This window comes from Mixophyes fleayi, chromosome 2, assembly GCF_038048845.1.
Source record: "Mixophyes fleayi isolate aMixFle1 chromosome 2, aMixFle1.hap1, whole genome shotgun sequence".
Lineage (NCBI taxonomy): Eukaryota > Metazoa > Chordata > Amphibia > Anura > Limnodynastidae > Mixophyes > Mixophyes fleayi.
In genome coordinates this window covers 110,892,257-110,915,873 of record NC_134403.1, presented here as the reverse complement: position 1 = coordinate 110,915,873, position 23,617 = coordinate 110,892,257, and the positions used below count along the sequence as shown (strand labels likewise).

Below are 23,617 nucleotides of genomic sequence, written 5' to 3'. Positions count from 1 at the left end.
GAGCGCATGCGCAGCAGCTCTCTCTATTTTTTTTCAGGGGGGGGCAACCCCCCTTAAAAATCCTGCGTGCGCCCCAGCATCTTTTTGATCACTGAAAAAAACAGATTTGTTCATTATTTCTAAATGGGCACACTTATGGTCATTCAGCAAATTCTGCCAAACGCCCATGTCTGGACAGGCAACTCTGAAAAACAGTGTGCATTTGCAGCATGATTTGTCAATAGACAAGAAACGTGTGGCATAATACATGTATAATCACATATTACCTCGTTATTGCCAACAGAAACACTTCTGTAAAGTTACCAGATTAAATGTAATGTCAGTTTATGTGACAGCGATATATTTTCTCTAATGATAGAAATCAGCACATAACAGAAATTGTATTATCATTTATGTTTAAAATAGAAAAAAATTATTAAAATTTTAATATGTATCCCTGGTTACTAAACTCCGTAACATACATCTAACTCTGCCGCTCACCCCTTATTTTTAACATATCATTAGCAAACAAATAATAATCACTCAGACATGAGGTAGCATTATAAGACATGAACAGTTTGCAATGAAGACAGGGAAAATAATTGAAAGTTGCAGAAAGACTGTTGTTGGATCTTGTAAGAAATGGCTAGAAAATTAGATTAATCAAGGAGCAGACATTAAGAAGAAAGTTTGTGCGAATGGTTGACAGTCTTGCTCTTTTCCTCATTTCAAATGTTGGCAGAGTAGCAGCCAGCTCCTAGGGAAATGTGCTCCTTTCATACTTGAGTAATTGATGAATTGTATGCAATATGCAAATGAGAATCCATAAATCTTATGAATGACAGCTTAATTTATGTGAGCCTTAATGAATGCAGGATTAGATTTTAATTAAATATCCTCAAAGGCACCCTGAGTAGTAGTTTTTTTTTGGGTCTTGTTTTTTGAAGACTTGTTTCACATGCGATGCATTTTATAGAAGTGGAAAATCAGCCAAAGCAGCGAATGCAAATGGTCTTGTGTTCCAATGAAAAGTATTGTTCAGTTTTGTAAAGCAAACAGTACTTGAATTGATAATAAGCCTGCACAGATTCCGAGATCGCAGGCTGTTTTGAAAGGGATTTTCTTCTAATTTATAAGCTTTACTTCTTGTGTTTTACAACTGTCTTTCTTGCTTTTTATCTCACTATATTAAGCATTGAATCCACTGTACATATATATTAATATAATATTTAAACTAACATGTTGTTCAAGGTAATAATTATTACAGGATATATAGTGCTAAATTTTGGATAGACATCCTGTCTTTTGACCTAAACCACCCTGTCCCTTTTAAATACTGATAGTTTTAGTATGTCCTTACATTAAATTTGTGTCCGATGGTGGATGCCATAGACATAACACAGTGTAGTTAAAAGTTTGTCCTTTGTAATAAGTTCTGGATAAATAAATTGACAGAATGTATCTGAAGGCCACAGGACATCAGTAGAGTAGTTATGATTTTTCCAGCAACATAATTCTGAACAATCCATATTAATTGGTCGTAAACCTATTTGGTCACTTTAACAGTTGTCCAGTAGAATAAGAGTGACAGCATTATCAATATGCATTTCAAATTTACTATCTAGATTAAATCTGAGAGCCTTATTTAGAGTTAGGAGCAGACAAACCATGTTGTGTTACAGGGGGGAGGTGAAGAGGGCAAATGCACTTTATGTGGCTTTGCTCGCTTTCGTATGCAGCACATAAAAAGCGCGCACACGGCGCAGCTTCCCAACTGTACATCAGGCCCTCACCAGATCCTCTTCCTGTGTTGCCAATGTGGGGGATTTGAAAGTTGTATTTCTATCTAACATAGGTGCTGATTGGATCAAGCTGTAAATCTGTCCAATTAGTCCATGTGTTAAAAGCTATCACAGTGCTGTTTTCACTTGCTTTCTCCTGTTGTCAATCTGGGGAAAGGATAAGGTGCAGATGAGGTTGAGAACTCCAGATTTACTGGGGTCCCTGGCAGGGGATAAGGGAAGCCAGTTTTATGTGGACATACCCTTTAACTACAAATGGACAATATCAGGAAAGCACAAATATGCATAAACTAATAAAAATTGCCACATTATAAACAATATATGTTCCTGCATAATTGTTTTAATTTTTTGTTGCATTATAATGGATAATGTATCCTGTATTTCTTAGATAAAGAATGACAAGGTACCTTAAGTCTACTTGGCCAGTATATAGGCACATAGCCTGCAGCATCAGTGCATTGTATGGTCAAAGAACTACTTGGTGACTTCTAATATTCTTATAATCCACATAAAACACATGGTGTTGCATATTTTCATATATATCACATTTTACAATATTTTAATTTTGCAAATGCTAAAAAGCTTAATCAGTGTGTCTGAATGTTATTGTCAATTCAAAGGTATCTCATACTTGCCTACTCTCCCAGAATGCTCAGGAGACTTCTGAATTCCGGGTATGTCTCTCGGGAGAGCAGGCAAGTCTCCCTCATCCTGTCCCCGTCGGGCCTCAATGACGCAATTAATGGCAAATCTTAATTTTGTCGCAGGGTTGGGGCCAAAATTATGCTATTCGCCAAAACACCCCTCTTTAGGGATCTCTCAGAGAGATCCCTCAAAGTAGGCAAAGTGTGAAGTATCTGTATGTGAAACTCTACCTAAGAATCAGGCAAGCATGAAAGCAGTTGTCCAGTTTTGGAAATCTCCCTGTAATTTAACCTGTCCACCATGTAGTAAATTGGGGTTATTTCCCCACACTGCACCCCCAATACCTAAGTCCACATTTAGTATGTCCATATCTCTTCCAGTAGACCTTGACTACATGGATGGATTCTTTCTTCCAGCACTGTTCGAACAGCATAATCAGCGTCCCAGCTCAATTTTATGGGGGAGGTATCATGGAGAACCTACTAACCTATCTGTTACACAAGGAGGGACAGATTAAATTAGGGATAGGTTGTCTTAAAAGTGTCATACTATAAGACTATAACCACACTGGTTATTTGGACATTGTGACTTTGGTCTTATGCTATCTTTAGCTTTACTTCTGAGCACAAGTATAAAACTCCCATTTATGTGAATGAGTGCAGTTTGTTACATAAACAGGTAGAATTTTAAATTTGTAATTATAGCATGCTGCACCTTTGTTCCCAATTGTACAACAGTCAGACAAATACGTTCTAGTCTAGCAGTATCCACTGGTGAGCATTGTATATAGATCATGCAACTAATTTGTTGCACAATATAAATCACTAAATCCAAGATGGACTATAGCATTGCAGTACTTATAGCACTAAAAATGAGGTTAAAAAATGCTGAATACAGCGTTTTTCAGATTTTAAATCTTTGCATATGTATTTATTTTTATTTTCTTAACAGTGATTAAAGCTAAGTAAAACATTAGAGAAAAATTATGGCATTATATACTTTTGATTTATTATGTTTCAGTTGAGATATAATATGGTATGTATGGCATATTGTGCATTGCATTAGTCTTATGATTTGTTTAATATGCTGATGAAATTACTTTAGCTATGCTTAAGCTATCAAATAAAGAACCACAAGAGGGGTTTTTTTTCCATTTTATCTGTAGTGAATATCTAGAGTTGGTGAGGGCAAAGGCTTTTTATAGTACCTTGTTTAGTCAATAAATACAATTATTTACATTAATTATTAATGACTACTTTAAGCAGATCAGAACAAAGTGCTGGAGATTAGAAAGTAGTCTGTATTGTGCTTCTCACAGCCTATTGCAATACATGCAATACATTATTATTTTTATGTCCTGGTGAGTGATGCATCTATATAGTTACTAACTGTCCCTAATTTCCAGAGCTAGTCTTAGGTTTGCATGATGCGTTCCTTTAATTTTTTGTTCCTGTAAATGTCCTTCTTTTTCGGCACAGTAAAATTCCTCCTATTCTGTATACTTATAACACCATCTATAGTTATTATCTAGGCTTTTCAAGTGATAATTATTCCAAATTAGTATTCAAAATGTAAAAACTGCACTAGTATCAAAGTTGGCAAACATGTGCTGATGGGAACTATAGTGATCCAAAGTCCCAAGATCGCATGTAACCTGGTCAGCAGTGCCCCTGGAATATAATTAAAAATGTTAGCAACTATGCATTTGATGATAGACAGATTATATTCACTTTGAAACATTCCAAACAAAGAACCTAGTTTATATAGTGATCTGACAATCTGCAGAAAGTCAGTTATTACCAATGATTAAACTGTGCAAATAAAAAATAGCAAAACATTTGAGTATAACTTTAAAGCAAGCTATACATATGAACATAAAGGCATTTTACACACTATGTTGTTCTATTCATATTATATATAGCAACAGTACTCACTTACAATTCCGCCTACTGCTCTTTCATACATCTAATAACTGTCTGTTATCTGGAGGTTTTAGTGTTCTGATTGGCAACAGGTTAATTTTAGATAAACCAAAACTGAAAAGATAAACAAGGTATTTTACCTGACACTTCCCACTGGTGCTGTAAAACTTAAGAGTTCATTCTAGGCTGTCTTTGTGTCAGGGCCTCTAATGGGAATGCTTTGAGTGATGACTGTACAAGTGATATCCCAGGAAACCCTGCATCCAGTGATGTGTGCTGCAACAGACCTTGGTCAATGATCGATCGGTACAGGCCAAGTGGGAAAGGGGTATTTTCAAAGTATAAAAGAGATCACCTGGGCTCAGTCGGATTCCATAAAACTTTTCTTTTATTAATTTACTTAAAAACAGGAAGTGAATCAGTTATAAGTCCAACTTGTGCAACAGCGTAAATGGAGCAGGAGCAGCTAATGAATACATTTTTAAGGCCTGCCTACTTTAAGCTAGCTTACACACATACATAAAGAGAAAATAAATAAATCTATAGGAACTTGTAAAATAGTGAAACACACCTAGAAGTCATTAATTACCTACCAACAGACCCGACAGAACACATGGAGCCTAATAAGTGCGGCAACCCATCGATGGCAAATAAATTGTGGGATCAGTATAGACACCTCTGTACGCGGGGCGGTGCATGCACAAACTTTCAAGCAGGGGATGCCCTGGAAATGTCATCTCCGGCCCTGCCTCTTAACATTTCAGAGTAAAAAATCAGGAAAAAATAAACCCTGTCCAATACCCCCAACCATGCTAAAGACCCAACTCAATTTCTTGTAAGCCCCACCCTGTTTGTGGTTCAAGAACCGATACAGTCCTGCCAACATCAGAACTATTGGGAAGTATGACTGCATACAGAAAGGCTCATTTACACTGCAATAAGACACGTATATCATTTAGTTGTCTTATATAATCAGCCCTTCACTGTTCTGTACTTGATTCTTTCTGAAAATCACTGTAACATGTGACAAAAAAACTGTTACATAATAAATGTGCCTACATAAGTTTTGGTTTCTTAAATAATGAGCACACTTTTTTTGTAAAGAAATAATTTGTATTATTGTATAAACTGCATACTGTTGATGCCTCCTTTTCATTGCACCAAACCTCTCATATGATAAGATTAACACTGTAATCTAATAAATAAAAATACAGACACCAGTACATTTTTGGTCCATAAAGGTCACAGTTTATAAAACAAGACATGATGGCAAATTGCCAGTCAGCTACAGCTAATAGCAGTAACCAAACAGTGTATGGTCAACAGGCATTAACCACTGGTTCCAGGATATAATCCTTTACAATTGGCAGGTGCTATCTCTGGCTTCAGAGTGACTACACCCCTTCTGGACTCACAATGGTGTGCCCACGCATAGCAGGTCAAGGGATCCCCCACACAAAAAGACCAAGAGTCATGTTACGTTGAAGAGGGCAGTGACCTGTAGCCAATCAGCAGAAGCAACGTATGAATTCGCCGCTGACTGCAAATGTCATCCTGAAAAAGCTGGAGTCCTTTAACGGAAATACAGCCCTCCACCAAGTGACCGAATCACCAACCCCATCCTCCAATATATCTGGTCTATTAAAACCCCTCATCCGTAAGATGTACCCATCTGTCCTATATAAGTGACTCTGCTCAGCCATCAAAGGGTGGTTAATACTCGACCCACCAAGCAACCTAACCACATGTCTCCTGGACCTGTAACCCTTTTTAAGTAGAATTATCATAATGGCGGGGTGGACTTTTGACCCTCCATGAGAGCCTGGGGATAACGGACATCCAGCACAGAGTTACCGCTGGCTATGTTGCCTTGATGGCCCTCAAATCTCCCGAATGGAGATTAACAAGTCCAGAGACTTTCCCTTACCCAGATCATTACCACCTAGGTGAATGACAAGTATGTAAAGTGAACCAATCTTGCCTATCTTGGAAGTCAACAAAAGAATGAGGGATAGCCATCCCAACTCCTTCCTAACCAACAATTTCACAGCCACAGGATGTGTAAATGTGGTTCTGTTGCTAATTGGTGTCTGGATGCCCAATACACATATGAGTGACGGACCATCTATATGCTGATCTTCTCCTTGCGTGTGCCTATAAATAAAAATAAAGCAATTGCACATCAAAACTCAGCCATAGCTGGACTTGTAATGGCCACTACTGCAAGCGGTGGGTGAGACAATGGTCCAGATGCGGTGTGGGGGGGGGGGAGTTGCAGTAAGCCATTCGAAGACAAAAACCCATAAAACACCAAAAGCACGTGCTAATCAGGCCCTGATCTGTGGAAAAAATAGGAAAAATCCCTTAATGCCTTCATCAGAAGTGACGAGCCGCAGAGCCCTGGGTTATTGAAGGAAGGAAGGGTATCACGGGCATGAACCCATTACCTCCACAGCCGTATGTAAGTATTGTAGGCATCAGACTTTCATCTATCCAGGGTTTTAATGACTGCGATGGAAGATCCTGCCTTGGCTGCAGCACCAACTGCCCCAATTTGAAAGGAATGGGTGCCATAAAGGGCCGGGTCTAGACCCACATATTCCAGAGATGCTTGAATTATGGGACCCGGTGGCTTGCACCAACCATAGGTTACCCTCATGGGGTCTAACCAGTGCAAATTAAGTACACAGAGTCACCGTACATATGCTGGAATCCTCTTGTGAAGGTATGTTAATCCAATGGCCTTTCCCCATTAGACCTGAGCAGCTTGCACAACACCTGTGAATCGCTAATAGCCATGCACCTAACAAGCAAAGCATCCCACGTAGCAAACTGATACGGAGCCACCAACTCGCTAATCCTAAACGCACCAAAATATACTAAACAAAAAGTCATGTTAAATAGAAGTGTTTCACAATTGTCGAAACCAACATGAGAAAGGGCCCTAATCCTCTGACGCAACATCCTAAGAGCCACTGGCCTCCGAATATCCTCTCTTGAGGGGCGAAACCATTGCAGCCAGGCTGCCTGATAAGCTCTCCTTGTGGAAGGGGCCAAATGAAGTCTCAGCAAGTCCCACTATGCTGGTTCGATAATCTACCAAACATAAGAAGGACAAGGGATACCCATGAGATTTGCATGTGGGGCCAGCTCCGAAAATGACGCCATGAAAACGAGAGAGTGCATCAGCTATGTGGTTGTCAGCACCCGGGACGTGCACTGCTTTGAAAGTAAACTCTTGTTCTAGACAGCGCAAAACTAAGTGTCTCATAATGTTGATAGCATGAAGTGAGGAAGTGCTCTGTTTATTGATAAACTGCACTACACCAAATTTTTCCAAAAAACTAATAATGGAAGCTAGCGTAACTTTGGCAAAAGGCTAATCCAATAAGATATCTCCTGTAATAGGAAAGAAAAATGGGCATTAAGGAGGGTCAGCAGCTGTACCCCAACCTCTACCAGACCCACCTGTGTGCCTGGTGCAATCCCTAGCGTAGTGGGGGCAGCAACAGTGAGAGCAGGCGTGGCAAAACCTACAAGCCGCTCCTCAAGTGCATGATCCACTATTAAACATAAAGCAGTGGTTGTTGGGTAATCATATGCCTCCCTTGGGCACGAAACATTGTGCCCTCACCTGGTGACACCGAGATCCCACCGGGTGCACCTTATCCATCCAAATCTCGCAATCCTTGAAACCAAACAGGTCCAAGGACTGTCCACTGACCAAATAGAGACTCCATCATTGATAAACATATCTGTTATCAGGTGGTGGTAGCACCAGACATCGATGAAAACGGCAGGGCTAATCTCACGATAGGAGCTGGCATAAGCACAGAATCCCATCAACCAATTGGCGGAAGACTTGTATGCCTCCTCGCCTACACCCTCTCTTCCCGTGGCAGCTGTCAAGTCCCTATTTGACATGTACGTAAGGTAGGACATGTCAACATCTTCTCTTTAGCGCTATTGCTTAAACCGGTACATCTCACTACATTCCCCCTAGATTCAAGCAGTCTGGTAGCTGTGGCTGTAGCCTTTTGCAGCACCTTACTGCCCCCAAAATGAGATTGTAAAATCTTCATCAATTTGAGTGGACCCTGCTGTGTGTCTGATGCGTTGTTGCTGTACTATCTAATGGACAACAATGTGTAAGTGCAAGTGTGTTGTTCTGCGGCTCATGCGTTGAAGTTCCTTCTTTGCATGTGGCCATCATAGCTTGCTGAGTGGGAGCGGGGACCCTTGGTCCGACGTGCTGGTCATTTTCCCTGATACTGTCAAGAAATTGTGAACTGGGACTTTGTCCTGCCGCCCTAGTATCTTTGGTACTGAAAAAAGGGACATGTTATTCTCTGGTATAACCTGAGTCTCCAAATGGAGGCGCTGGGAACCATGTGGTAGGGGAAGCTAGGGGCTTGAGGCAGAGGGGGGCCCAGTGAAAAAAAAACTTTGACGAGGGGGCATTATCGTGGCTGGGGAAAGGACAATAGGCTGGGGTTTCAGGTTGGAATCCCAGGAAGGGACACCAGCAACGCAGATGCCCGGGTTGGGGGGTTGGTAGCTGGGAAGGGGGTAGGTGACTGACCATTGAGCCAGTGGTGACAGGCGAACGGTAGGGGGAGGGTCATTAGGGCAGGGAAAGGTGAAGGTATATAGGTAAATGTTGATGTTGATGAAGGAGTTGAACTGATTTGCTCTGTCCCTAAAGGCCATCTGTGGGAAAGGCCAGGAGCAATCCAAGTCGTGGTGGTAAGCCAGAGGGTAGGACATTGATGAACCTTGTGAGTCCAGGAAAAAAAGGCACAGGTAGGATGCAGTGTAAATGTGGGAGGGGGCAAGTTCAGCAGGAGGAATGCTGGGAGGGGAAGAAGCAAGTCTAGGGATTTTGTGGTAAGTAGGGCCATGCCCAATGCTCCACACAAGGAAGTTGGGTTGCATAGGTTGTAAAAAGAGTTGGATGGCGTGCCTTGCTGCACCCCCCTTTTTGCAAGGGAAAGGTCCCAAGCATGTGTGGTTGGGGGGTCAATGTGGTTGTAATTGCTCTCTGGTGAGGCTAGGGGGTACCATGAGGCGACTCCCTGCCAGCCCACTTATATTTTGTCCCTGTCCTGGGGGTCCTGCTGAGCTCAAAGATGTGAAGGAGATCTCTCCCTCACCTCCTGGCACCTGCCGACAGTGTGAGGGGCTGCTCCGGAGCTAGTCAGCAATGCTGTTTACTCTGGCATTGCGTGTTCCCTAACTACTGTGCCCTGTGCGTGGCCGCAGCATCCAGATCTCTTGTGGAGCTCCGGTGCAGGTGTAGGCGGGTGGGGGGGGGGGGGGGGCAGAGGCTTTGGTTGTCTTCCTGTGCCACTCATGCTGGCGCCAGGAGAGACGGCCATGGAAGGAATCAGTGGGGAGCCTAGCAACCGGAGGGTGGCTTTCGGGGGGGACAAGGGAGCCATCAGAGAATCTAGCAGTGGAGAGGCAGTGTGGCGTGGGCTGGAAATGACAGGAGGATAAAGGATGCTATGGAAATAAAAGGATGTGGGGCTGCAGGCAGATAAGGGGAACAGGGAAGAAAGAAAATAAATAAAACAGGGAAAGACTGGAGGCAAAGAGAGAATAACAGAAGAAGCGGTGAAGGCAAAGATGTGATGAGGGAGAATAAAAAGAATGAAATAAAACAGCAATGAATGGTAGACAATGTAGCAGATGATACTGAGCCTGAACCAGTTGTCTGTCTGCTCCACAGCTTTTCCTGCAGTGAAAAAGAGGCCCAACAACCCCTGGGAGGAGAATTTATAGAGGAACTGAAGACCCTCCCAGTGGATACTATTGGCTGTAAGCTATATTGGAACTTGACCCTGAATGGGTAAGTACATGACACTCGCACACCTGCGTTTAAGTGCGTTCGGCTTATAGCCTCTCTTGTCAAAGTGTGGCAGAATATTTTGACAGTATATTCATAGAGATAGAAGATGATGGTGATGGTGATGGTGATGGTGATGGTGATTATATTAATGGCCTAAGCCTACTTCAGGAGTTTTGAGGGTAGGATGGTGGAACACATTACATTACATGCTCATTTACATTACTGACATAAAATTTGAACTTACCTCAAGAACCTCTGTTATTTTGTATGATTATTTTCTTATTTTCTTATTCTTATTATTCTTCTTATTATTATATTTTTGTCACCAAGCCATTAATATAGTACTGAATATATGGATTACATAAGTCACCTAAAGGCTAAATCTCAACCCAGGAATATTAGAAATCGTCTCCACTGTCACAAAATTAGTTTCTAACCCACTGTAAGTTTTAATAGATATTTTAGTTAATGAAAATGTAGAAATTATTGATATTTTGTGAAACATTAATAAAGCTAATGCAGGTATATAAGATGTCCACTTAAGGAAAGCACAAGAATCTAACCGTGCTGACATAATAATGTAATAAATCTATAACATCAGCTTGACTTACTGCTTGACTTCATGAAATAAACATTGAGCACTTGATTTTGATTATCTTGCATATATTAAAATGTATGGAACTGGAAATGAATTAGAATAAAAAATGAACAAACCTGATTTTATGTGACAATAAATTAGCTAATATATCATATACTACATAGAAAAGAAGGCTTCCAGTGCAAGAGGAACCGCTCTGATCTTATTTGTCCTATACACAATAATATATTTATTTCTGTTGATTATGGCTCAAAAATGGATTCAAGTATGTTATAGCAAAATAGGTAAGGAAAGTGATGTTTTGTACAGAATTTAATCTAATACATTAATTTTATAGAGTATATACACGTGGCCGTTCTTAGAGTCATTTTGTGCCTTTCACATAAGCTCCAAAGAGGGACTTTGGTGTCCTAACATGGAATATATGCTAAAGAAAGTGGTAAAATACTAATGCTAAGAATTTTTTTGGGGAAAAAAGACTACATGGATATAACATTAAAGTCAACAACCTACACACAATGTAATAAGCCATTTTGTGACGGAATCAATAATCACAGTATTACAAACTACTATATAAAATTACAAGGAGCCATGAATAATTTAATCAAGCCTCGTGAATATTGGTTATATTGGGCAGATTAATGTCACTGGTTTCTATTAACTTGATAAGCTGCATTCTTATAAATAAGGTTCAGCCCACAACATATCTTCATACACTGTGTCTAGTTGGCAGGTGATTTTTAAGCATGATGCTAAAAATGTAACATATTTGCTTAATTTATATTTGGGGATACCAGAATCTAATTTGAGTTTAAGAACTCACATGAAATCTGATTGCAGTCCTGGTCTCCCTGCAGCATTCGGGGACCTTCCACACAATCTACTGATTTTGGTAGCAAGCCTCCATCTAATACTCCAGCTTTTACTGTTACATAAAAATGAGATTCCATTACCATTATAGGAGCAGATCATATGCTTACTTTCTGATTGCTGGTAGTAGCGGTGGAATCATGGCCCTAAGTGGCATCACAGAGAAATCAATGAAAAAGTTAGGGAGAATGTTTAACAACTTTTTAAGGACAAAATAGGTAAATGAGTGACTCCAGTTCTGGAGCACTGACTTCTAGATATGCCGTTTGCATGGAAATCTGCAATTTAAAGTATAAGTGAGTGTTCGACTCTCAGAACAGTATGTTTACTGTATGTCTGTGAAATCTAGTTACTTGCTTGTGTCACTCTAAATTATAATTGTGGACTTTAAATAAAACCTCCTCTTGAGGCACATTTACTTCAGTGTTTTTCTCTTGTGGAGGCATTGGAACCAACGGTTCACACTGTATCCACCTTGGATGAGTGCATTTTGAAATATTATCCAACAACACCCTCTTGTCTGCTACACTACTTGCCATTGTTTGTTGCAGTGTAGTCACAATATCATGACGCCCAATGGGGTGGATGCATCTTTAACAATATTTTTGTGGTCCTAAATCAATACAATAAACATAAATTATAACTATGTTAAACAAAGTAATTTTAATTGGGTTCTTTCCTTGAACATGTCATTATTAGCAACAAGATACATCTGCACCACCACACTGTACAGAATTATAAACACGACTCTGTAGTTAGTTAAATGAAAACAAGCATATTATAGGAAATACAAAGAAACAAATCAGCGATTGCCCTTTTGAATATTATATTGAAATTACTTCCTGTCACATACTGACAAAACTAAATGAACCTTTTCTCACCCTTGACTCCTGGAATCTTGAAAAATACATTTTGAAAATGGAGCATGCAGTGTTTTGTACTGTTTGTCTTTTTCCTTTATTTTTTTATAGGTCCTGGCAATTTCTAAGAGACCTTGTTTTCATTTCTGGTCAGCACCTCAGCAAACTAATCAATGAGGCATGAACTGCTATCTGCAGTGATAGAAATGAAAAATAAACCACAGATAATCCCTCAGTTAAAAGGTTATTCTGTGTGATAAAAGCTATTTTGTTAATTTATTTACTTTCTGGTACAGGGAGATAAAGTGAAGGAACAATTAGAGAATTCAAGTTAAAGGATTTTAAAGGGCAATGACGATTTAATATTTCATGCTTTTTGATTGGCAGTTTTGTTGCGCACGTAAAACAGGTTGTTTAGATAAACCGACATGCCTACAGTCAATACATTACTACTGTGTAGAGGTAAGTATGCCAGTGTATAGATTTACCATTAAATATTTTCTACTTCAGCATTGTTCAATTTTCCATGAGCTGTGTTGTGTTTTGAAGTCTTGTAAAGTAGATTAAAAGCCAACTTCCTGTAGTTGTCATGGAATGTGAACAGTTATTCAATAGACATTTGCAGGTCAGTAGCTAGAGATACTTAACCTAGTTTTTGACGTTCAAATGCAGCAGTTACTTTGTGTTTAAATTGTAATTTGTTTTCAGATAAACACCTTTCTATATACATGATATGCAATGTACTTTCTCTGTTTGTCGTTACATATTTTTTTATTATGTTTTTGGCGTACTGTTTTGGGAGTTTTGCTTCTTGGCACTGCATAGTTCTACCTGCCTTTAATCCCATGCCCATGATCCTATTTAATAAAAAAAAATATTTTATTTTAGTGGGATATTTTCTTAAAAAACTGAAAATGCACTAAAGGTTAGGGTTAATTAATCTATTTTGTATGTTTGAGCACTCTCTGAGAACATGGGGTGCTATTTGGACAATCATAACTGCCTTACATCCATAGACCACAAAGAGAGCACAAGGAATTTTCATGGTAAATTTTGCCCCAGAGCTTCTGCTGCAGGCAGGTGTGTTAGATCTTGGGTTCAAGAAATGGTAGATTAAATTAATGGTCTGGTTTGTGGCACTGCAGACACCCAGAGTTGGACAAGGCCAAATAATTTAATAACCTTTAACAAAGCACCCACGTCTACTACATGCCTCTACACGATACTATCCATGCTAAGGTGTACACTACAATATATCATAGATTGGCTGGTGAAGAGACCCAAACACTGCTCCTGAACAGTAGCTTACTGCTGACGTAGTCTGTCTCTGATTGATGGGTGGTAAAAATAATAGAGATTTGTATTTCACCTTCTCTAACCAAACCATTACTATTCTATTTATATACTTTGCAATACTATTAAATGATTACGGCATGTTTTCTCCACACATACATTGCCTAAAAATTAGAGTGACTCATCAGTTTCATCTCGCATTGCTATCTAATACACTTACAATAATAGTGCTTCAACTATATTTACTTTATTATTTAGTAGCATTTGATATATTTCTTGGACTCTAAACAAATTGTTTGCTTTAGCATCCCAAACAAAGTGCATTGAAAGTACTATTGCACAAGAGGCTTCTGTCCTAAATATTTTATGTCAGTATTGCAAGACATTAAGGGCTAGATTTACTAAGGTGTGGGTTTGAAAAAGTGGGGATGTTGCCTATAGCAACCAATCAGATTCTAGCTGTCTTTTTGTAGAAAGTACTAAATAAATGAAAGCTAGAATCTGATTGGTTGCTATAGGCAAAATCCCCACTTTTTCAAACCCGCACCTTATTAAATCTAGCCCTAAATGTGAAATGAACTATATTATTGCACAGTGACTAGCATTGCTATCTTGCAGCACTGGGTCTCTGGGTTTTGAATCTGACTTGAATCTGACGTGCTATCTACTTGGAGTTTGAATGTTCTTCTTTTGCTTGTGTGGGATTTCTCTAGGTCCTTCTGAGAAGCACCACACACATGTTGGTACATTAACTGGCTCCTGCCTAAAATTGCCACAGCATGTATTGTGTTTGCATGTGGCAGGGAAATTAGATTGTAAGCGCCTCTGGGACAGGGACTGACATAAATGAATAAACATCCTTTGGTTGTACAGCACATAATATGTTGGTGCTATATCAAAAAAGAGTACTAAATACATACTTGGCAACATTGGCAATTAGTGCTCGGGGAGATCGGGGGAAGGTGGGTGCGTTGGGGGTGGGGCCCGGCGGGGTGCATCATTTGGCCCCGCCTCCTTAACCGATAATTTTTTTGACCAATTACTGCAGGGGGCGGGGTCACTATGGCGCGCGATTCACGTCATAAGCCCCCCATCCCCGCCACCTTGCTATTGAGTTCTTTGGAAATCAGGAGGTTTGCCTGTTCTCCCGGGAGTGTGGGAGAACTCCAAGAAATTCGGGAGTCTCCCAGACATTCCGGGAGAGTAGGCAAGTATGACTAAATGCTAATATATGTGATTGCAGCAACATTTAAACTGTGTAGAAGCTAGCCAGGAAGGTTTACATATCTTTAATGACATGAACAAGAGCAGTTTTTCAAACATCAAGAATGGCTCACGGTTCATCTTCTCCTGTTGGAGGCTTCATCACGTGCAAATAATTAAACATCAAAATGCTTATTTAAAATCACTTTTCTTGTTTTAACTGTTCTTATCAAGTTCCACAATTTTAATTCTAGATTCATTGTCTTTTTATGGAAGGAAATCTCTTTTTAGTTATCATCAAAATGTAAAATAACTCATCTACACATTCAATTTACAAAACATATAATCAATTTCAAACATATTAAGTGATTGTACTTTTGTAAACAAACTTCATTGTTTTAATAAGTTCCGTATGTAAATGGGTAATATGGAAACAGGATGTGTGTATGATGTCAGCAGTCCCTTGTGGCCAATTGTGTTCAGCAATCAGGTATATTAAAACTGATCTTTTAATAGAGTTGATAATGTTTCAGAAAAAGTTGATAGCATTAGCAGCCGTCAGTGTGATAGCATCAGGTTCTAACTTGCAGCGCTAGGTCAACATGTACCATGGCCATTATAGGAGAATGGTTCAGGGAAAGTTCAATTCTATTGTTTTACCATGGTTACAAAACATAAAATGAGAGAAAACCTGCATTTGTAACATATTGTTGCCTCTGGGCCCTGGAGGTTGTATGTTCTTTATTTTCTTCCTTAAATTGAATGCAGTAATACAAACCTTGTGATTATCTTTAGTGTAAACAAAGGAATATCCTCTGATCACTTCTAAAGTAAAACACAGATGGTTTTGGTTGACTGTTGATGTCATTAAGCTAAATGTTTATCTTTTCTCTATTTGATCCTGTAAGCTTATGGGGGATCCAATTTATTACTAAGTCACCAGAAAAAATAACTTTATACATGCAGTAATTGTTTTAAAGTAAGTGCGTCTGTACATGAATATCTGTTCTTGGAAAAGAAACACAGAATTCCTAATAAAATACATCTGCATAGAACGTGTCTCCTTTTTGAGTTTTGAAAGTGCTAATTGTTAATATACTTATAAACCAGCATGCCACAAACACGACTGAAAGGTGCAGATTTTTGTGCCCATATGGCAGCAGGACCAGCAAACTGTATGATACACGATCACAGCTGACGGACGCAAAGACACGTCTATATATGTTAATGCAGGGTTTTGCAACCTGTGACTTTATAGTTTTTTTTTAAGTACAGTTCATGTGCCATAGTCCTAACATCAGGCACCACAGGCTTGACCACTCAAAATGTCCTCAACAGGGTATACATTGTGTATAAAGGGCCATTTGCAAGGATTGACTATTTTAGATGCAGCTCCAGTAAGGTAGTAAGGTTGATATGTAAGTATGTTAGTTTGCCAGAGCGAAAACATATGTATTCTGGGTCTGGATACCACCATTATAGGGAATCCTGCACAGTATACCTTCCCCAAATCATGCTTATCAGTCTAGTTTGGCTAGTGCTGGTTCTGGGTGCAATAGTAACTGTCTAGCGAATGAAAGGTTTTGCAACATAAGTGGCAGGTGCCTTTCTAACACCTTTTTCAGTACACAAGAACCCCAGTGGGGTGGCTTAGTTGCCACCTTCAGGAGTCCCACTTAAATGGTTTGTCCACTTTTGTACTAACCTTTTCTAATATCTGCCCCCCCATATAGCAAATAAGGGAACCTCTGGTCCTTATGCCATGGAGTTGTTTACCTAGTTTTCTTGCCCATTTTGAGCATAGTGCAAGTCATCCATAATGTATCAATAGAGCTCTTTTGAAATTGACTCTCAGATTCTCACATAACAGGGGGGCTTGTTACCTATGTGGGAAGCAGGGTTTATTAAAAAGCAGTTGTCAAAAGATTATTTCCATTAGCCATCACCAGCAGGAAGGTGGCTTGGAATAGAACTGCATCTTTCAGTGTTGGAACTGCTTATATTTAGTAAAGAGGGTTAGTCCATAGCCATTTCTGTCATTTGGCAAGTGAAAAGGACATTGGCCCGGGTGGCACAATTGTAGGGGTGACAGAATAGAGCTTCTCACCCTTATCTTGCCCTTATCTTGCCTTTACTTACCTTCCTCAGAGCTCCAGTTTCAATTGCAAAAGGAATGTATTCTTTATGCAATCACTGTAGCATGGGCAGAATAGTAACAAGAAAGGAAGAGAAAGTATTCTCCCTATCCTATCCTTACTCTGCTCATCATGTCACTGCACTACATCAATTAGAGGTCTGCGAAGAAAGTGTGTGGGGGAGGAAGATCCTCCTGGGCAGTAGAAGTGTCACTGACCAAATAAGGGTCTTATTACCATGAATTGGGGAACTACACGCTACTGTCATTCTTAAATCATGCTAGCAAACTAGTACAGTGGATGGTTGCAAATATTTGAAGTCTTTTTTTTTAAAATAAGGAACTGATGTGTGTAACGTGCCTCAGATACTGAGAATGTGGGATTTATGGAGATACTCATCAGATGACAATGTGGTGCATTGTATCATATCCAGAACTTAGTTCTGTGGATTGCATAATAGGATTTCAGCTCATTGCAGCCCTGTCTTTTTAGCTGGTTGCAACAGTTAATTTGGTGTATGTATCCTGTTTTGTTTTCAAATCCCACAATTTGGTTCCCTACTGTTCTATTATTGTATCTGCTGCACAGATCATTATAACTGTGTCTGTATTAGCTTGTTAAATTACACACTATTTATATTATTGTGACATTTAGTGCTATATGATATTTGTGGCTTTGTATAGTAAACTGTGTTATAAGATAACTTGCACCAGGAAACCCGCTGACCTGTCCAGGTGTTTGTACACAGCTGGAACACATGCAGGAGTACATGTCTATACAACAATGCATCCCTTCACCATTTGAAATGCTGAAAATAAGGAGTTCATGTTATGGTACCTTATCCAACGTACCACCTAGCACATTATAATAAAGTATTGGTAATTTCCTCAATTGCTTTTTTCCTTAGACTATACTGCATGCTACGTAGTATTGGCAATAAAAATGCATAATAACGTCCTCACTCTCAAGGGGGAAAGGGTTAAACCATAGCTTGACTAATCTTTAAATGACAAAAAATAAAGAAATTGTAAGACCTTTTCACACGTTAGATATGTATTGTCATTTATCATCTAGATATCAGGCTAGCAGTGCGAAGTAATAAAACATATCATCGAAAAAATGTGCTATAGGTCTGAATCACTCTTTCATTCCACCTCCCAGCTAACTGTAGTATTAAATCAAACAAGCAGAACATTTCCTAAGGCAGCCATTGCCTTTTAATTTCCTGAAGAACCTTAAAATATCATTCATTACAAGTACTACACATATTTGGTTTTTAAAAGTCTCATAAATCAATAGCAGGCTGACTGTAATAATTATTACAAGTTAGTGCATAATTTTCATGCTGAAGGCTGCATGCAGAACTTTAGCATATGCAAACGAGGCAATTCAAACTGTGTATAGATATTAATATGAAGAAGCAGGTAACGAGGTACATGCTATGAATTATGCATCAAGAGCGGCTGATCTTCAATGAGGAAAATGAATTCAGCATGTAATCTAATTAGTGATGGAAGTCTATTACATCTAACTGCAGAAGCAACCGTCCTTGAAACAAATTTATTTACAGTCCATGTTACCACTTGAAACAACTTCCAAATGATGTTTTAGGCAGCCATTTAATTTTTTTTAAACATGTTCCTTTGCTTCCAGCTCCAGACCCGGGAGGCCCCCTAAAAGAACACAGAGTGTGACCTCACCAGAGAATCCACATATTATGCCCCACAGTGTGCCTGGCCTAATGTCTCCTGGGATGATGCCACCCACAGGTACAGTAACGTTTCCTTCTAACAGAGTGCTGCAATCGCTGTCATTAAAAGGAGAGCTGTATTATTATTGAAAATAAAAGTGACAAGAACATTTATAACGTCATCATTTTTATCAGGACACCATTCAAAGTGATGTTTCCATTTACGGTTCTTGTATAACGAAGATAAGTTAATTTATGAGACTCACGTTAATTACAATATATAAATGGAAATATCTACAGTACTTTCAGTTGCTTTCATTAAAGGTCATTTATGAAAGTGCAGCGCAAATGCCAGTTTGGGGATTTCTCATTCCTATTTTCTTGCAAATGTTCTAATTTGTACAGGGCATGGGATTGTGGGTTAAGGTGGTATCATGTGTGGGTGTGCAAAATTTTACATTTTCCAATTGAAGGAGTTGGGGGGATCGTGGTGTTGCGTGTGGGATAGGCACATGCATGTGTCTGCTTAGGCGCTCACATGCAAAAATTAGATTTTTGATTGCTTGATGGGATTATTTAAATTAAAGTCAAGGGGGGATAGGGGACATTTAGGGAAATGATCCCTGGTTTCCAGGAGGCTGCACAGGCGTTCTGTTACGTAGAACTTGATTTTTTCTGGGCCACGTTCTATACTTTTAATGTGTAGCCCTTTTCACCTTTTGGGCACTGTTTACATGGGAAGAAACATTTTCAGTCAAATTTCATCCAATACAATAAAAACATTCACGACAGAGACACATGTAACAAAAGAAGCCCTAACAGAACACTCTCATGATTAATTTAAGACAAAAATGCAGCTAGACTGAGAAAAATATAAACGTTGAAATTAGGGAAGAGGTGGCCGGAAGCAGGTTGAATTTTGAATTCATTTCTTTACTGTTTCCACCATGCACGTTTTCAGGCGGTATTTCCCAGCACTCGGATGGGGGTGTACATATTGAAATACACTTGGCAGACAAATAGGCATATTTACGCAAGTACATAAGCAGTGTGGACCTGCATTTTTTGCTTTTCAGACAATTTGAGGTATAAAAATTAAAATGTGTGGTGTGGCAAAATAGGCAATAACCATGCCGAAAATTAGAAAAAGTTGTATTGATGAGTCCTGTGTTGCAACATAATAAAATGGTCTTTATCAACACAAGTAAGTGGGTGTCATTTACAACTCAGACAAATGGGAAAATGCAGTGCACTTTATTTTACACAAATGCTCAAAGTTATGTATTATTATTATAAATCTTTTTGCTCTTCTATGTTTGTATTTTGCTTATCGTGGTAGCCTTTTTGATTAATCTGAGAAAAAGTTTAGCCCTTTGAAGGCGTTGTACCTGATACATTTTATTAAATGCACCAAATTATAAAACATACATGTGTGTTATTAATGCATTCTTTATTCATTGGCTTGAACTGCATTACATGACATACTTGGAAAATGCAAGTTACTTTATTGTTTTAGTAAATCGGTTTACTTTCTGATAATAGTAACTGGGTGAGGGTCCCTGCACTGGAACCTACACCATTCTCTTTATTTAGCAGAGTCCTGGTACTGGCACACAACCAGGATCTTTGCAGATTAACATAGGCTCTGGTCAGGTGAAACAGATGGTGAGAGCCCCAACAGAGGAGCTTTCACCAAAGTTCTATAACTGTGAACAAGTGGATTTAGTACAGGGGTTATTTAAAATGGAACTGATTACAAATGTATTCCAGGTACAAAAAAAATGAATATGTTGTATTTTCATACACATTTAATTTTGACTTGCTGTGACATCAATGATAATAACCCTGTATATGAATGTATGGTACTTGGAAGTGCTTGGTACTACTATGGAAAGAGCATTCCTGTTACCTAGGCGACTGCAAACCAGAAATATTCAAGATATAGGGGTAAAATACTCTATTTTTTTAACTGAGAGGGATGTACACAAGGGGGGGGGGCATAGACAGCTGCATCTATGTCCCCAATGGATAACTGTGGAGTGTGACATGGGACCATTAGACTCATATGGGTCCCCTTCCAGATCCAGCAAACAAAAAGTAGCAGGTAACTAGGTGTTCATTTCTTTATTTTAACTTTTTGTACTCCACCTAAAACTTTAGATTTCTTATTTAATTTCAGCTTTCTTTAAACAATAAAATAGACACAGATAGGTAGAACTAGCACCTCAACAATACTTGTATTATCAGTATAATTTCTTAGAATTTCTTAGTATTGATTATGAGCTTGGGATACAATTTTTTTTAACAGTTTTGTGTTGTTATTTTCTAGTGTATATTATGTTGTATCTGGTTTTATGAACATACAATATATGCATTTGGCTCTAAATAAAGATATTAAAAAGAAGAATGAGTGTGAGCACTAATATAAAATCCATTTATTTAAAGAGGTTAAAATAAATTTCATCTGAAAACATCAATAGAACGTTGGCGAAATTATTACAAAAGATGGAGAAAAAAATGCTAAACATTATCATTATCAAACATTTTATTGGTGAACCCCTATAAAAGGGTACTTACGTTGTGATAATAACTCTACATAAACATGATACTCGCGCTATAAGATAGTCACCCTTTGTTAAAAAAAAACATGCACATTTATATTTTTACATGTCTCATTTGTTTGTGATTTCACAAGGAGGCTTGCTGGTATCTAACATAATGTTGCCTACATTTAATTAACTATATAAAGAGCTTACAATAGCTTATACTCACATTACTTCTTTGTGGATTGTATTACATAGCTATTTTGTTTTTAGTTCTTTCCACTGATGAGAAAGACATTTGCAATTGTTTACTCCAGATGCTGAAAATAACTTCATTGTGGTCAAATTGCTTTGTCTGTAACAAAATTACATTGTAACTAATGACAAGTCCATATTTCACTGCATGACTTAGATAAGTGCAGGCATTCCTTTCAAGAATGCATTCTAAAAATATGTCATGCTGTATGTAAAGACACATTACAGAGACACGTGCCAGCTTCCTTCCTGGTAACTAATCAATAAAAAACATTATTGTGCTACTGAAACATATATTAATAAAGTCTCACATGACTATTAAATTCTTGCACAAGTAAAACACAATAAGAATATAACACAATGTGTTTTGCTTTAAAGAAAATCATATGCCACTATCATCACATACAAACATCATTTTGAAAGTAAAGCACATATTAGTTGTTTAACATATCTATTTATCAAGCAGTGGATCCACTAACTTGAACCAACTTACAAGGAAAATATAGTTTGCTGAAACTTCCCATTCTCTTTACTTTACCTATAACTTATGTATCAGAACTTAACAGCTAGAATTATGTTACGTCTGATCATTTAAAAAAGCTTAAGAAAAACCTGGGGGTTTTTGAGAACAAGAAAAAATGAGCACGAATACCTATATTGATTTCCAAATCATTGTATTTTCTTTGGAGGATAGTCTTTGATACATACTCAAACTTTGTTTACAGGCTATATATTTTTTTGTCCTTCATGCTTTTTTGTGTTCATCATATCCATCCAACTTACATGACGTATCTCAGTCCATAAAAACCATCCCTTGGTACCAAATATCATGTCCTGATCATTCAAATACACTAGGGGGCTGAATTCTTTAAATGTTTCAGTATATTAAAAATTTAATTTTCTATAGACAAAATTGGGATAACCCCTGACTAAACTTGGACACTGGAGGGGCGGGACCCTCTCAGGAGTGGACTGGAGGGATGGGACCCTCTCTGGAGTGGACTGGAGGGGCGGGATCCTCTCTGGAGCGGACTGGAAGGGCGGGACCCTATCTGGAGCGGACTGGAGGGATGGAACCCTCTCTGGAGCGGGTTGGAGGGGCGGGACCCTCTCTGGAGCGGACTGGAGGGGCGGGATCCTCTCTGGAGCGGACTGGAAGGACGGGACCCTCTCTGGAGCGGACTGGAGGGAAAGAAACCCTCTCTGGAGCGGATTGGAGGGGCGGGACCCTCTCTGGAGCGGACTGGAGGGATGGGATCCTCTCAGGAGCGGACGGGAGGGATAAGACCCTCTCTGGAGTGGACTGGAGCAGACTGGAGGGACGGGACCCTCTCTGGAGTGGACTGGAGGGACGGGACCCTCTCTAAAGTTGACTGGAGGCACGGGACCCTCTCTGAGATGACTGGAGGAACGAGACTCTCTTGGAAGCAGGCAGTAAGAGCAGCGCCCCCTCGGAAGCAGACTGTAAGGGCAGTGTCCCCTGGAAAGCAGACAGTGTCTCTGGAATGGAGACAGTAGCTTGAGATTCAGCACTGGAGGCCATGAGAGGAGAATCAGCACTGGACACAGAAGCTAGCAGCTGGGTACTGGAGACTGAAGCTTGCAGCTAAATACTGGAGACTGACATTGGCAACTGGGTACTGGAGACTGAGGATGGCACCTTGGAGCAGACTGGTGCCTCGGGAAGTCAGCTGAAGCTGGTACCTTAAGACAGGTAAGCGGCACTGTTGGATTTGGCCTCATGAAGAAGCGGAAAGTGGAGCGCAAACAAATCCAGAAGGAGGAGTGGAGTAAGCAGAAGATGGTTCTGTAAATTGTTTAGGTCTGCAGAGTGGACAGTCTTGTAAGAAATGTACATCACTGGCACAGTAAAGAAATAGTTTTTGGCCCTCCTGCACAATCGCTCCTCCTCGGTCAGGGGGGGGCATGGACCACCCGCGAACCAAGAATTTGCTACAGAGTTCTCGATTA

The 23,617-nt window shown here is 39.4% G+C and overlaps 1 protein-coding gene across 7 annotated transcripts in view; it reads left to right on the top strand.

Moving 5' to 3' along the window:
- Nucleotides 1-23,617, top strand: part of DACH1 (dachshund family transcription factor 1) — a 305,348-nt gene that overhangs the window by 111,737 nt on the left and 169,994 nt on the right. For 4 of the 7 annotated variants that reach the window (XM_075199810.1, XM_075199808.1, XM_075199806.1 and 1 more), the window contains exons 2-3: nucleotides 10,080-10,199; nucleotides 18,812-18,927. In XM_075199810.1, coding sequence (XP_075055911.1) covers nucleotides 10,080-10,199; nucleotides 18,812-18,927 — 236 coding nt within the window. The remainder of the gene's footprint in view (nucleotides 1-10,079; nucleotides 10,200-18,811; nucleotides 18,928-23,617) is intronic. The other 3 variants (XM_075199812.1, XM_075199811.1, XM_075199809.1) reach the window with 1 other exon arrangement.